The following is a 12,308-nucleotide window of genomic DNA, read 5'->3' as shown; positions in this document are numbered from 1 at the left end:
AGCGTGCGCATGTTGGATGCTCTTTGCTGCACTTGACTTTCGACACGGCACATGCGTCGCATGAAGCCCGGAGCTTCAAATTCCCGTCTCTTCGAGGTGTGAATGGTTTGGGTGCTGAAGTGGGTGTAGACATTTTAAGTGGTGTCTTGTTGTTTTCAAGTATGACCGGAGATCTCCAGAGAATCTGTCGAGATGGTGTAGACATTATGATATAACGGGCATTCTCTGTCAAAGAGTTGGTGTCGGGTAAATGGTAAGCTGAGCGTCGTACTGCCAATTCTCTCAGGCCAGGTCCAGCTCCATGAGGCTCCACCGCCTTTATATATGAACTGTTTTCTGAATATTCTTACCTTTACCGAATGCATCATTGTGGTGTAGGTGAGATTTAGCGCTCTCGCATAGAGCTGCATCGCAGGATTACCATTGCCATGATTAGCGCACCCGCATGTCTCAGCCCTCGCGCCCACATCATACCTTGCTACCCGGTAAGCGAGCTACACACGTCTCTATGAGGTCTGTTCGCTGCATGCTGCGTACTGTCTGCGGCCATGTTAACGGCTGCAGCTATCTTGATCCCTGACACCACGTTTTCCAGGCGTGAAGGTGTGGTGTGAGTGGCTAGCAGGGAAGCTAATGCAGGTGGTGGACGGCTGTGCGAGAGAAAACACGCCTTGGTAGTGGTGCAGATGCAGCATCCAATGAGCAAATGATGTGTCAGCCGCATTGTGCTGACAGAAGGCTCTGATACTGAACGATATCGCTGCCTTTTCTTGAAGAAACAAGTGCCAAGGTGAACGGCTGATGCTGGCTGTCGGACGAACGGCAGGTGAACTTGCTGCACGCAGTTTTTCAAGAGCTCTGCGCGTGCCCAACGTCGCGGGACCGACCCTGCTCTTGACGTGGTGAGCGCAGTCGTTTGATAGACATCGCACATGTATAGTAACACAGCAACATACTCTAACACATGAGAGGAAGTTGAGAACATACATTCAACTGTATCATCTTGGATCAAGAGATCCATCGTGCCTTCCAATGACGACGTACATCAGGCTAGCGTGCTGCTGGCCGAGATGGGTAAGCGCTGCCTGCAGCTCAAAATAACTCTCCACGTCAATGGCCACCTGGGCAGCCTACCCTCCCCTCACAGCACCTTTCGATCCTGCTCCTATAAACGTCTTTCTACATATCCTTGACAGCTTTTGCATATTATCTCTATGACGGTGAGCCCACGTGTGCCTGTTGTCCACTCACAACTATTCATTTGTCGGCTGTGCACCGGGTGGAGCGCATCCGTTGCTATATGCAGGTCGCGATACTGTTCCGTGGATCAGATAACCCAAAGAGGATGACATTAATCTTCTAGCCAGGAACGATGGAGGATATGAGGTGCGGCTCTGCGGACTGAGCTCCACCTCATTCAAGGACGATCCTTGGAGCTTGTCATACCTAAGCCTGGAGGTACCTGAGGAGGCTGCCAGTCTGAGCATCGAACGACTAGATGTCAGATCTGTGCGCTCTACGTTTGAGAGGACCAGGAACACGTTGCGATAGGAGTTACAGTGTACCAGTAGTAACAGATCACTCCCAACATCTACAGTGACGAATTACCATTGCTCTACTCTGAGTACTGTAATCGTGGTTACTGTACAGACTGGCTTAACAGCGACATACCCTCATCTGCGATAACCTCGCGATCTGATCGATCACCAGCTTCTGCAAACTACCACATTGAGCCCACCAAATCCACAGCTAAACCGAATCGAACACCCACCACACCCTCCTAGGCTGCCCAAAGACTATTCAGTCCACGCAGTATGCAGCTCCCGAACATGTAAGCGGGGCACCTCCCACTATTCGCTCGCTCAAACTTGCCCACCAGGTAAAAGCACGCGACACAGCCTCCACATGCACATGCACGCCGCAACCGCCAAACCCATGCAGGTTAAAAACGTGGTCAGCCAGATTACTATCTTCACAGCTGACGGCCCAATTCGATATTCGCTAATCTCATGGCCATGTGCGCGGGTCCACGCGGCCAGGAACCGGTGAAGCAGAAGAGATGGACATGCTTTAGCGGAGAGAGATGGGCCATGGGAGTGCTGGAGGTGTGACTGCCTGGCAAGACAAGGTGCGAGGGGCAGAACACGTGGAATAATGTAGTATTGCGGCTCTTTGGTTTCCAGAGATCAGCCGATCGATCTGTCAAGGCCTGACGCTTCAGCGCAGCCTTATGCAAGTTTACTCAATAACACCAGCCCACCAATATGGTTCTGCCAAACACCCTTACGCCATAACATGCCCGAGTATGCATGGACAAACAATGCTGAAAAACTGGCTACGAGTAATTCCCGCCCGAATATGCCAGTTCTGCGCCATCAAACATCATGGTCGTCCTCAACAATGCATTGCTCATTCGACTGAGAAACCTCCTCTTCCCTCGCTTCCTCATTGGACTTCTTCTCAGCCGCGGTCGATTCTAGCCGAGAAATCTACTCTTCAGCCTCTGTATTCCAGATCTCCACCTCCCTGTTTTCCAACTCCTTCATCTTCTCTTCTCCAAATATGGTCTCGGTCGGCAACCCTGTCTTGCCATAGTTCACAACAGGACCAATAGTGTTGATCCATTGCTGTCTCCTTTCCATGAGAGTGCGTATTGGCTCGCCAACGCCCGGTCTCGAGATGCCAGCATTGGCCACAGGGTGACTTCCACCTCCCGCACCACCAGGCCGCTTGTTTTGTTTCTTGCCCTTGCCGATGTTGCGGTTGCGCTTGAGGTATGCGGCGTTGAGCTGGTTGTCGAGGTCGTCGGCTATAGTGTTGTACTCTTGCTGGGCTATGCGCTCTTCGGTGAGTTCGAGGAGGCGCTGTTTCCGTGCGCCGTTGATGATGGACTGTTTGCGGAGTTCTTCTTGCAGGAAGCGTAGCCGTTGAGCTACTTCGTCGTCAAAGTGGGAATCGTACGATTGTGCTTCGGCGTCCGCTTCCGAGATTAGGCCAAAGTGCTTGAGTTCCATCAGCACGCGATCTTCTATGCCAACATAGTCGGTGCGATTGGTTTGTGGCGGCGGTTTCCAGCTCGGTTGGACAAGTTCGGGAAGTTGGGCAGCGGCGGGTATCGAGTTGTTGTTGGTGACATCTGCTGGTGCACCTGCACCTTCGTCAATGTCCATGGCGTCTCCGTTCACTCCATTCGTCTCGTGTTGAGAGTTCTGATTGCCGCGGCCCTCGGGACGTAATGTGGCAAGAAGGCGTGACAGGAGAGGACCGGTAGACACCTGGTCGGTCTCAAGCACGTCGTCTGTTATGTCTTCGGCTGCCCCACGTGGTACGTTGGGTGATGGACGCGGGTCGTTGGAGTCTATGTGCATAGAGCCATCCTCTTCAGCCCATATCTCCTTGTAATGCCGCGGGCCCCGCCTAGGAAGCACAAAGGGCGCTATCCGATCGCCTCGCTCTTTCAGGAAAGCGACATCCTCTTCGGTAAGTGGTCTAATGTATGGTTCGACGTAGTTGGCGAAGACAGTGGCATTGACCTGCGACGGGGGCTTGGCGTTGGAGAAGTCCTTTGCTGGTGGTGACCCGGCTATCCTATCCCGGAGATTGGACTTGGGAAAGTCGGCGACGCAGTAAATCTCCTTCCTTTCCTCGATTGACATGCCTGGGGTAACTTCGCGTATGTGGTATATGGTGGGGTCATCGAATTTGGCAGGGTCTGGGCCAAAGGTTTGGAACTGTGGTACGGCGGGGGCGGGCGCGGGTTGGTGGGAGACATCGGAGCCGCTGGGCGAGGGAGCATCGGCTGGCCCGCCGCCGGCAGCAGAGGGCGGGGCTTGTGATATTGGCGACGATATGGCGGAGGAGTTTTCTGTGCGTGAAGTCAGATGTCTGTCGAGCCCTCTGATCTTGAGCTTGACAATCAACTGTCGGCGTCGAGGAGCCATGTTGAAGAATGTAAAGTGTAGCGCATATGGAGAGTGATTGCATGGGTACAAGTAGGGTCGTAGGGAAGAGTGATTGCCCAGTGTTTGTTGACTTACCTTTGGCGTCACCACCGTCCTGCCTAGCCAGGCCATGGGCACCAGTCGCAGGCGGGTGCTTTCCGTCCTCGTCGTGCTTCTTGCTCACCTTCTTGAGCTTGTGTTTGCGCTCGTCGCCGTCCTTTTCCCTGTCTCTTTCACGCGGCGCGCGGTTCTTCTTGTTGTTCATGAGTTCCCTCAGCGCACCTTCCGACTGCACACAGCGTGATTCGACGTTCTTCAGGACATTCTTCTCGATGTTGTCGCGCATAAGCGTGAGCTGCTTGCCGGATGGAATCGACGAGCCGCTGGTACCGCTGTCCAGAATATCCTCGACGGTAGTAGGGCACTTCTTGAGATATGAGCTCAAGCGGTTTCCAAAGTACGATGACGACGCGGCAGGCTCGACCGAGGCGCGCACGTTGGGGAGCGGCGTCGTATTCCGGCTGCGCGGTGGCTGCGAGGGCTTGGAGCCCGGCTTGGTCGCCTTTCCCTTGCTACCCAGGCCTGGGGGCGCCATATTGGACGTGTCGCAGTGGGTTGTCGGGGTATGCGGGGAAGGAAGTCGCGTCGACGCACGGCAGACGCGAGGCGGTGGCGGAAGTCTGGAGGCTACTGGCGTGCTATCATGGGCGCTCTACGGGCGACGGGCGTGCATCAACAAGGTTCGCAGCAGGCGTCGGCGGTGGTGGCATGGCCGTCGCGGGCATGCATGGTGTTGGCAGGTCTGGAGATCCGGGGCGTGCTAGCCTCAGGACACGCCAAGTCGCGAAAGGCCATGGGCGGTGCGATAAGATGGATCGTGTCGGCGGCCCAACGTCATTAGCGACGCCTCAGCACTATTCATGCACAACGGCGTCGTCTGTAATTGCCCGAGGGCCTGTGTGCATGCTGTGCTGTGTCTCTTGACGCAATCTCCTGTTCGCGCCAGTGAATCAAGCTTTGGCTAACGTGCTGCCCGGGGCTGTCGAATCCCATCCGGGAGGGGGCGGCTGCGTGTTGCTTCCGACCAGCCTCAATGCTAGCCACCCGCTGCCAGCTCCACCACCATCATCGCCGCCTCTTAGTAGACTTGCCTCCCAGCGCTCGCTCGATACCCATTCTACCAGCAATGCATAGTAGTCGGCCTATACTACCGGCCTCTGTGTAACCCTCATCCAGTGCGCCCTGCCATCCATAGCCACTCGCACTCGCTCCAACATGTGTACGTCACACAGGCTTGCCGCCCGTTCGCCTCTGGCACCCACGCTGACCCTCCTACAGCTGCCCAGCGGATTGGCATTTTTACCATCGACTTCCCGGATCCGCTCGTGATCGACTACGACAACAACCAGTTCATCACGCTTAACGAATCCGTCTCGTTCCAGTACCGCATCCTCAACAACATCCAGACCCTGTCCACCAAGGGCGTCGACAGCAACCAAGACCCCTACGGCATCCTCTACGTCCCCGATGTCAGCACAAACAGCTGCAGAGAACAGGAACGAATTCACGTGCCCGAGAATGCGACGCGGATAGCGAATCTGCCCACCGACAAGGACTACGCCCTCATCGCCGTTGCGCCCTGGTTCTCGGCGCAATGTACGACGGAGTACTTCGCCGCCGCGCGCAACCTTCCCACGAAAGCCTTCCTCACATACCAGCCAGGCGACACAAATGCCAAGCCCCCCGTGTTGAACGATGCGTCGTGGAACCTACAGGATGGCGGTAGTTGGCAGACAGCTAACGACTTTCCCACCTACGCCCTGTCGTCAATGACGGGCAACAATATCATGGATCAGCTGAACGAGTACTCTGGAAATCTCAGCTCAGTGCCCCATGCCGATACACTATCCCAGATTTACAACTCGTCCGACTATGTGCGACTATGGGCAACCGTCAGTACTGGTGAGTAGAGCCTGCTCACATCCATAAATGGCACTAACCTCACTGCTTAGACTCCGGTGGCCAGCTCCCAAGTCTATGGGTTTTTCTAGTCATCGTACTAGCCGTCCTCCTCGTCGCTGTCAGCATCACCTCCCTCATCATGCACATTATCCAACGGAGACGGCGCAACGATCTCCGCGAGCGCGTTCTCAACGGCCAAGTCGACCTCGAAGCGTTGGGCGTCAAGCGCCTGACAGTCTCGCAACAAGTCCTTGACAAACTTCCCATACATACCTACACTGCTCCTGCCACTGCCACTGCGAGTGAGTCCGAGAAAGCGACCACACTACAGCCGCCGAATCAAACAATAGGACTACTGCATGCCGTTGTAGATGCGGAAACTGGACACAAGGGGGCCCCGTTATCCCGTCGCTCGTCTGCACCTACAGTGCCTACGTCTGGCGTGTCAGCTGCGTGGTCTCAGCCTACATGTCCAATTTGCATGGACGATTTCGAGGCCAACGAAACTCAAGTGCGCGAACTTCCGTGCCACCACATTTTCCACCCCGAATGTATCGATACCTTCCTCCTCAGTCACTCCTCGCTGTGTCCTATGTGCAAGCAGACCGTATTGCCTGCTGGCGCTTGTCCGGTCAAGATTACCAATGTCATGGTACGGCGAGAGCGCCACATCAATCGCATGCGGGCGCGCAGCGCACATTCAGCGAGCGCCCAACCAAGCTCTGCAGCTGCAGCACCAGCAATGCCGACTCGGCCGCCCGTGGCTTTTGGGTCGCTCGGTAGCAGGATAGGCGGTGCGATAGCTGGACGACGCATATTCAGTGCGCCTGTGCGCACGCAATCGCGACCACACGATATCGAAATGGCAACTACACCGCCACCAGATGCCCCGACGCATCACCAATCAACCAACGCGCCACCTTTACAAACCACGCAAGACTGTGGTCCTGCACAAAACAGGCGAGAATGGGCACGGCAACGAGCATTGGCTATGCTTGGTCCGCGTCATGCGCCGGCTAGTGATGTGGAAGAAGAAGAGAGTGTTCCAAGGTGGCGGCGGGTGTTCCGCAAGGTCTTTCCAAGTTAATAAGCGATTTCCTTCATCACGATACCTCAGCATAGTTTCGGCGCAACACTCTCATTAACGTAATGTATTACAACGGCGTTCAGTATCATGGGAGCGCGTTTGGATTGGGAAAGGGAGATACCAGGGCTACATAGGTTATGGCCATCGCGTACAAATATTGCATTGTATTATCTTTGAATCTGCTATCTCATGCTTTGAGCCTGTCGATTTCCGGCTGTGCGGGCTTAGCTGCTCAGGCCATGTCGTGGCTTCCCAACCCATTTACCCAGATCACACATCCAACAACAGCAGCTACCCGACACCTTATCTCCACGCCTCCCTGTCGGAACCAAATACTCGACCATAGTGCGCTAGCATAAGCATTATGCGCCTTTCAGCTCAGGACAGTTGTGCAAACCATACTGTGGGACGAACAACGAGCACCGCTGATATTGCCATTGATGAACGACACGAACGCTAGAAGAAAAGCTCTCGCCGATGTCCACACTACCGTTTTGCTGGCTGCAGGATGTCTTTTGACCCTACTAGCTCGCTTCAGCTCTCAAAGTCTCCCAGGAAGCCCAGCCCATAATCAGCCGTCGCACGTCTGGTTCGTGACCTCGACCCGGGCCCATCAATCTAATATATACAGCATTCGCCTCTTGCATACCCGTCTTGTACTTGTCACGCTACGGCAATTTCCACAACGACTATTTTTGGATTGGCTCTCCCCCAAGCGTTTACCTTTTACCCCAGGATCTGAACGTTCTAGAGCAAGATTGCCCTGCATTTGGCGGCATCGTCTCGCTTGCTTGCCGGCTGTCTCGTACGGAAGTCTACGAGCAATATCGACGGGCAGATCTCATATCTAAAGCATGGCAACCTTACCATCTTTGTTTCCATCTCCGAGCTAGAAGTGCAAGAGGCGAATGCAAGGTCGTCTGTTGGTAGCGAGTGGCTATCTTTCGCCGTCCCACAAGAAAATGTAGCCAATCACATGTCTATGTCTGCAGACCACAAGACTTCTTGGTCTACACAATGGGCTTTCCGGAGTAGGTGTGATCAAGAATGTACTACTCACGTTCTAGGTCTCGTACTCGGATAATACGTTGACATATAAGACGATCATATCCCACGGTTGCTCCAGTCTGAATAGCAACACTACTCTACGGCCATTATCCCGCAGTCTGTATCTACTTATCAATCTGCTCTATCTTCTCCCTCTATATTGTTGACAAGAACCAACACGATGAAGTACATACTCACCACCCTCGCCCTTGCGGCCGCCACCACCGCTGCACCAACATACCAAGCACCGGACTCATTCAAAATCAAGAGCGTCGTGTCTGGTGGCTCAGGATGCCCCCAGGGCAGTATCGACATCAACTGGACCGAGAACGGCATCATGCCAATCTGTAAGCTGCCATTACGCTGTATTTCCACTCGACCCCCCTACTAACCATGTACTCAGACTTCAACAAACAATTCACAGCCCGAGTCGGTAATGGAAACGCCGCAGAAGACTCACGAAAGAACTGCCAGATCAATCTCGGGCTCGAATTCTCCCCCGGCTTCTCCTTCGCCATCTTCAGCGCAGACTACACAGGCTGGGGCGAGCTAGACGGCGGTGTTACTGGTGTAGTAAAGTCGACATACTACTTCTCCGGCCAGCAAAGCCAGTCGACGTCAGCACTCAGCATTCAAGGTCCTTTCAATGGCAAATACTTCAAGCAGGATAGTGTGCCAGCTGCAGTCTGGTCACCATGTGGTAGCGACGCCGCTTTCAACATCAACAGCGAGGTAGCGTTGACACCATTTGCTACACCGGCGAGCGGTGTGCTTGCTGCAACAAAGGAGGCTGGTCGCTTTACATCAAATCTGTACGTCCAGTGGAGAAAGTGCTAGTGGAAAATACTCGGAGTATGTGTAAAGGGGGGCCTGATGGAAATTGTAGTTGTAGATCACGCTTGGTGCCACGTAGAGATATCAAAATTTTCTTTCTCTAATTGCGAACGCCCATCACTCTGTCGACAGTGCTTGTGCATCTTATCAATTTTTTGCATAGCTTGTGGCTCTTGCATGATAGTATCCACGCAGTATGCTGTGACCAGTAAGCTTCTCCACAGCATGTGCATGATGTGGCGGATGCGGTGACACACGAACTTCGCATCGCGACTACAAATCCTCAACATCAGCTTGGCTCTCAAACCTTTTCCACAACATTCTATTCGCCCTGCCCACTATATCGAGCTCTTATCGTCTCACCGCGAGACATGCGGGTGTTGTTGATCGTTAGCCCGTCTCCACCCGCTTCACTAACGTGATGATCGTAAGGCAAGACAAGAAGCCGCGGCAGGGACGATAACACTGAAACTCTTGCGCGATCCACAAAGGGAACCACAAGAGTACGCGGACACAGGTTCGTCCGTTTTGTAAAGCGAGAAAGGCAAAAACCTAGTCTCAAAGTCGACACGTCGAACGCTAGTCATGGCCTTGGCGGTCGCGATGTCCGTTGTCCAACGAAAGTTCTAGCCACGTGAAGCGATTGTCCCGCGTTCAAGGAGAGGAAATCCACTTTTCGATACGGCAGACGCCGCAATGGACCCGGTGGGGTGCAGCGGCCTGTACAAAGACACGATGCGCAAGTGGTGAGCAGTTGCCGGGAGTGTTTAGTAAGTACTGCGACCTGGATTCCGACCGACGTCGGGAGCTACTGAAAGACTCGGAAATCTTGGGAGACGACGATATAGCTAGCCCGCTTGACGGTAGACGGCTCATCTAGGCGGCAAACACCCACTCGAGCTAAGCCCCAAGAAGAGCGGGGAAGAATATTTTATTGGGGAAGGGATGATGCAAGCGGTAACCTACCTGTGTTGACCCCACTTCAAAGGGTCTCAGCCAAGATGCTACAACAGGCATACTACCGAGGATAGGGACAGTCGAGTGGCGACTCGACTCGTTTAAGAAGTGACCTTGACCCGTTCGACTTGTCTCTGCCAAACGGATACCCAAATCAACTCTTACACCACAACTACTACCATCGCCTCAACCATGTCTCCAGGAAAAGTTTCGACTCTCGACTTTGAGACCTTCTACAACATCATCGATGGCAAGCAGCGCGGCTCAGACAACATTCACCATGGTATCAACCCCGCAACTGGCCAGCAACTCTGGGATGTACCCATTGCGAGCGAGCAGGACCTGAATGACGCTGTTGCGGCCGCGAAGAAGGCATTTCCCGCATGGAGAGATACCCCAGTAAGTTTTGACTGTACGGAGTGCATGCGAGACATATACTGACTTCGTACCCCTACCCTTGCAGATTGAGAAGAGGAAGGAGCTCCTTAACAAGGTCGCCGAGTCGTACCAGCAACACACCGATGACTTTGTCAACCTGCTCTGCAAAGAGTCTGGCAAGCCGGTACGTCATGGCAGTTGGTGGGATCATTGACACCTTGCTAATGTACGAGTAGAGAAAGTTTGCTGCCATCGAGGTCGGTGCCGTTGCTGGATTCGTCGGTCACCACTTGACTCTCGACGTCCCTTCTGAGAAGGTTGAGGATGAAGAGAAGACCATCTACACAGAGTACTCACCTCTAGGTGTTTGCGGTGCCATCTGCCCATGGAACTTCCCTCTTGTTCTGAGCACTGGAAAGATCGCACCGGCCCTCATGACCGGAAACTGCATGATCGTCAAGCCTTCACCCTTCACACCTTACACAGCTCTGAAGTTTGTAGAGCTGGCTCAGGAGATCCTGCCTGCTGGTGTCCTTCAGGTAGTCGGCGGCAACAACGAGCTCGGTGTTCAGATGTGCCTCCACCCCGACATTGCCAAGATCAGCTTCACCGGCTCCATCGCTACCGGAAAGAAGGTCATGGAGACATCTGCAAAGACCCTCAAGCGGGTCACACTCGAGCTGGGTGGCAACGATGCCTCCATCATCCTTCCTGATGTGGACATCAAGAAGACTGCGCCTGAAGTCGTCATGGGTGCGTTCCAGAACAGCGGCCAAGTATGCGTCGCCACCAAGCGCATCTACATCCACGAGTCCATCTACAAGGAGTTCCTTGAGGAGATGGTCAACTTCACCAAGTCGATCAAGACCGGTAACCCAGACGATGGCGACAACCTGCTCGGACCTGTCCAGAACCAGATGCAGTACGAGCGCGTAAAGGGCTTCTTCGAGGACAGCAAGGCCAAGGGCTACAAGTTCGCCGCTGGCCAGCCCGACGTCAGCACCGGAAAGGGGTACTTCATCCAGCCAACGATCATCGATAACCCACCCAACGACTCCCGTATCATCCAAGAAGAGCCATTCGGTCCTATCGTGCCCACCCAGCCGTGGTCCGATCTTGATGAGGTTGTCGCACGCGCCAACAACACAAACACTGGTCTCGGTGCCTGTGTTTGGGGCAAGGACGTCGAGAAGGCCTGCAAGGTAGCGCGACGCCTCGAAGCCGGTTCCGTGTTCGTAAACTCATGGGAGAAGCCAACACCTCAGGCGATATTTGGAGGACACAAGGAATCTGGCATCGGTGGAGAGTGGGGCAAGACCGGTCTTCTTGCATACTGCAACCCTCACGTCATGCACGTCTACAAGTCATAATTATGGGCAGTTAACACCCGGCATGATCAGATAGATGAGCAAAGGGGATGATCACAACCTAGTCAATACAAGAATGTTTTGAAATGCTTGAAAGGCTTGAGTACCTTGACCCTGCGATGATGTGGCGGGACCCATTGAACGAAGGAACATGAAGCATTTGATAACCGGTGGCTAACATAGAAATCGTCTGTTCGCCTGGTGTTCGTACCGAAAAGGGTTTAGGTGACATCTACCTCTGACAGGCTTAGCGCTTGGCGCACCCACTGCACGGGCCCGCATGAAGCTTCGTACCTGGATGGCGGTTCTACATTCATATCGCATGAGCGGCACCTACCCACACGCAATATCATCCTTTTGCTGCGCGCCGCATCAGCCCACTGTTCATCGACTTGTCGTTCGTCGATGTTGGACTGGAACGGCTAAACTCGCTCGGTTCCGAGGTTCCTTTGGGTGCCGCCGTGCAATGATCTCCAGGATGCCGTTTCACGGTTTCATGAAACAATGCGCCTCATGGGAGCTAACCGCCCAAATTTGACCCACCACGGAATCGTTCCAGACGCAGAATCGCGGCTGGTGGTTTGTATAAGATGGAATCGCATCCGCCGCCATACTGTTTCTTCACTCACTCGGTCATCACCATTCTCTACACACTCTCTATCTTTTCTTCTTTCAACTCCACTGGAAGCGTGCTTCCTGACATTCTTTTCTTGAATACCCACATAGAAGCGAGCT

At 53.9% G+C, this 12,308-nt stretch overlaps 4 protein-coding genes across 4 annotated transcripts; 3 read left to right on the top strand and 1 right to left on the bottom strand.

Annotated features, from left to right (window-relative positions):
• Positions 1–2,489: 2,489 nt before the first annotated feature.
• Positions 2,490–4,536, bottom strand: J4E93_004376 (uncharacterized protein; the record flags this gene model as incomplete). Its single annotated transcript, XM_049342304.1, has 2 exons — positions 2,490–3,865; positions 4,038–4,536. 2 exons carry the CDS (start codon positions 4,534–4,536, stop codon positions 2,490–2,492), a joined length of 1,875 nt encoding a protein of 624 aa, XP_049200456.1.
• A 680-nt stretch (positions 4,537–5,216) lies between these two features.
• Positions 5,217–6,990, top strand: J4E93_004375 (uncharacterized protein; the record flags this gene model as incomplete). The annotated part of the gene is made up of 3 exons (XM_049342303.1): positions 5,217–5,220; positions 5,280–5,903; positions 5,954–6,990. 3 exons carry the CDS (start codon positions 5,217–5,219, stop codon positions 6,988–6,990), a joined length of 1,665 nt encoding a protein of 554 aa, XP_049200455.1.
• A 1,228-nt stretch (positions 6,991–8,218) lies between these two features.
• Positions 8,219–8,874, top strand: J4E93_004374 (uncharacterized protein; the record flags this gene model as incomplete). Its single annotated transcript, XM_049342302.1, has 2 exons — positions 8,219–8,384; positions 8,441–8,874. The coding sequence occupies 2 exons, from the start codon at positions 8,219–8,221 to the stop codon at positions 8,872–8,874; spliced, it is 600 nt and encodes a 199-aa protein (XP_049200454.1).
• A 1,146-nt stretch (positions 8,875–10,020) lies between these two features.
• J4E93_004373 (uncharacterized protein) lies at positions 10,021–11,576 on the top strand (the record flags this gene model as incomplete). The annotated part of the gene is made up of 3 exons (XM_049342301.1): positions 10,021–10,227; positions 10,292–10,390; positions 10,443–11,576. 3 exons carry the CDS (start codon positions 10,021–10,023, stop codon positions 11,574–11,576), a joined length of 1,440 nt encoding a protein of 479 aa, XP_049200453.1.
• Between the last annotated feature and the right edge of the window lie 732 nt (positions 11,577–12,308).

Source organism: Alternaria ventricosa (assembly GCF_023758065.1).
Source record: "Alternaria ventricosa strain BMP 2768 chromosome Unknown scaffold_6, whole genome shotgun sequence".
Lineage (NCBI taxonomy): Eukaryota > Fungi > Ascomycota > Dothideomycetes > Pleosporales > Pleosporaceae > Alternaria > Alternaria ventricosa.
The sequence above is the reverse complement of the archived record's forward strand: the minus strand, read 5'-3'. Positions and strand labels throughout refer to the sequence as shown.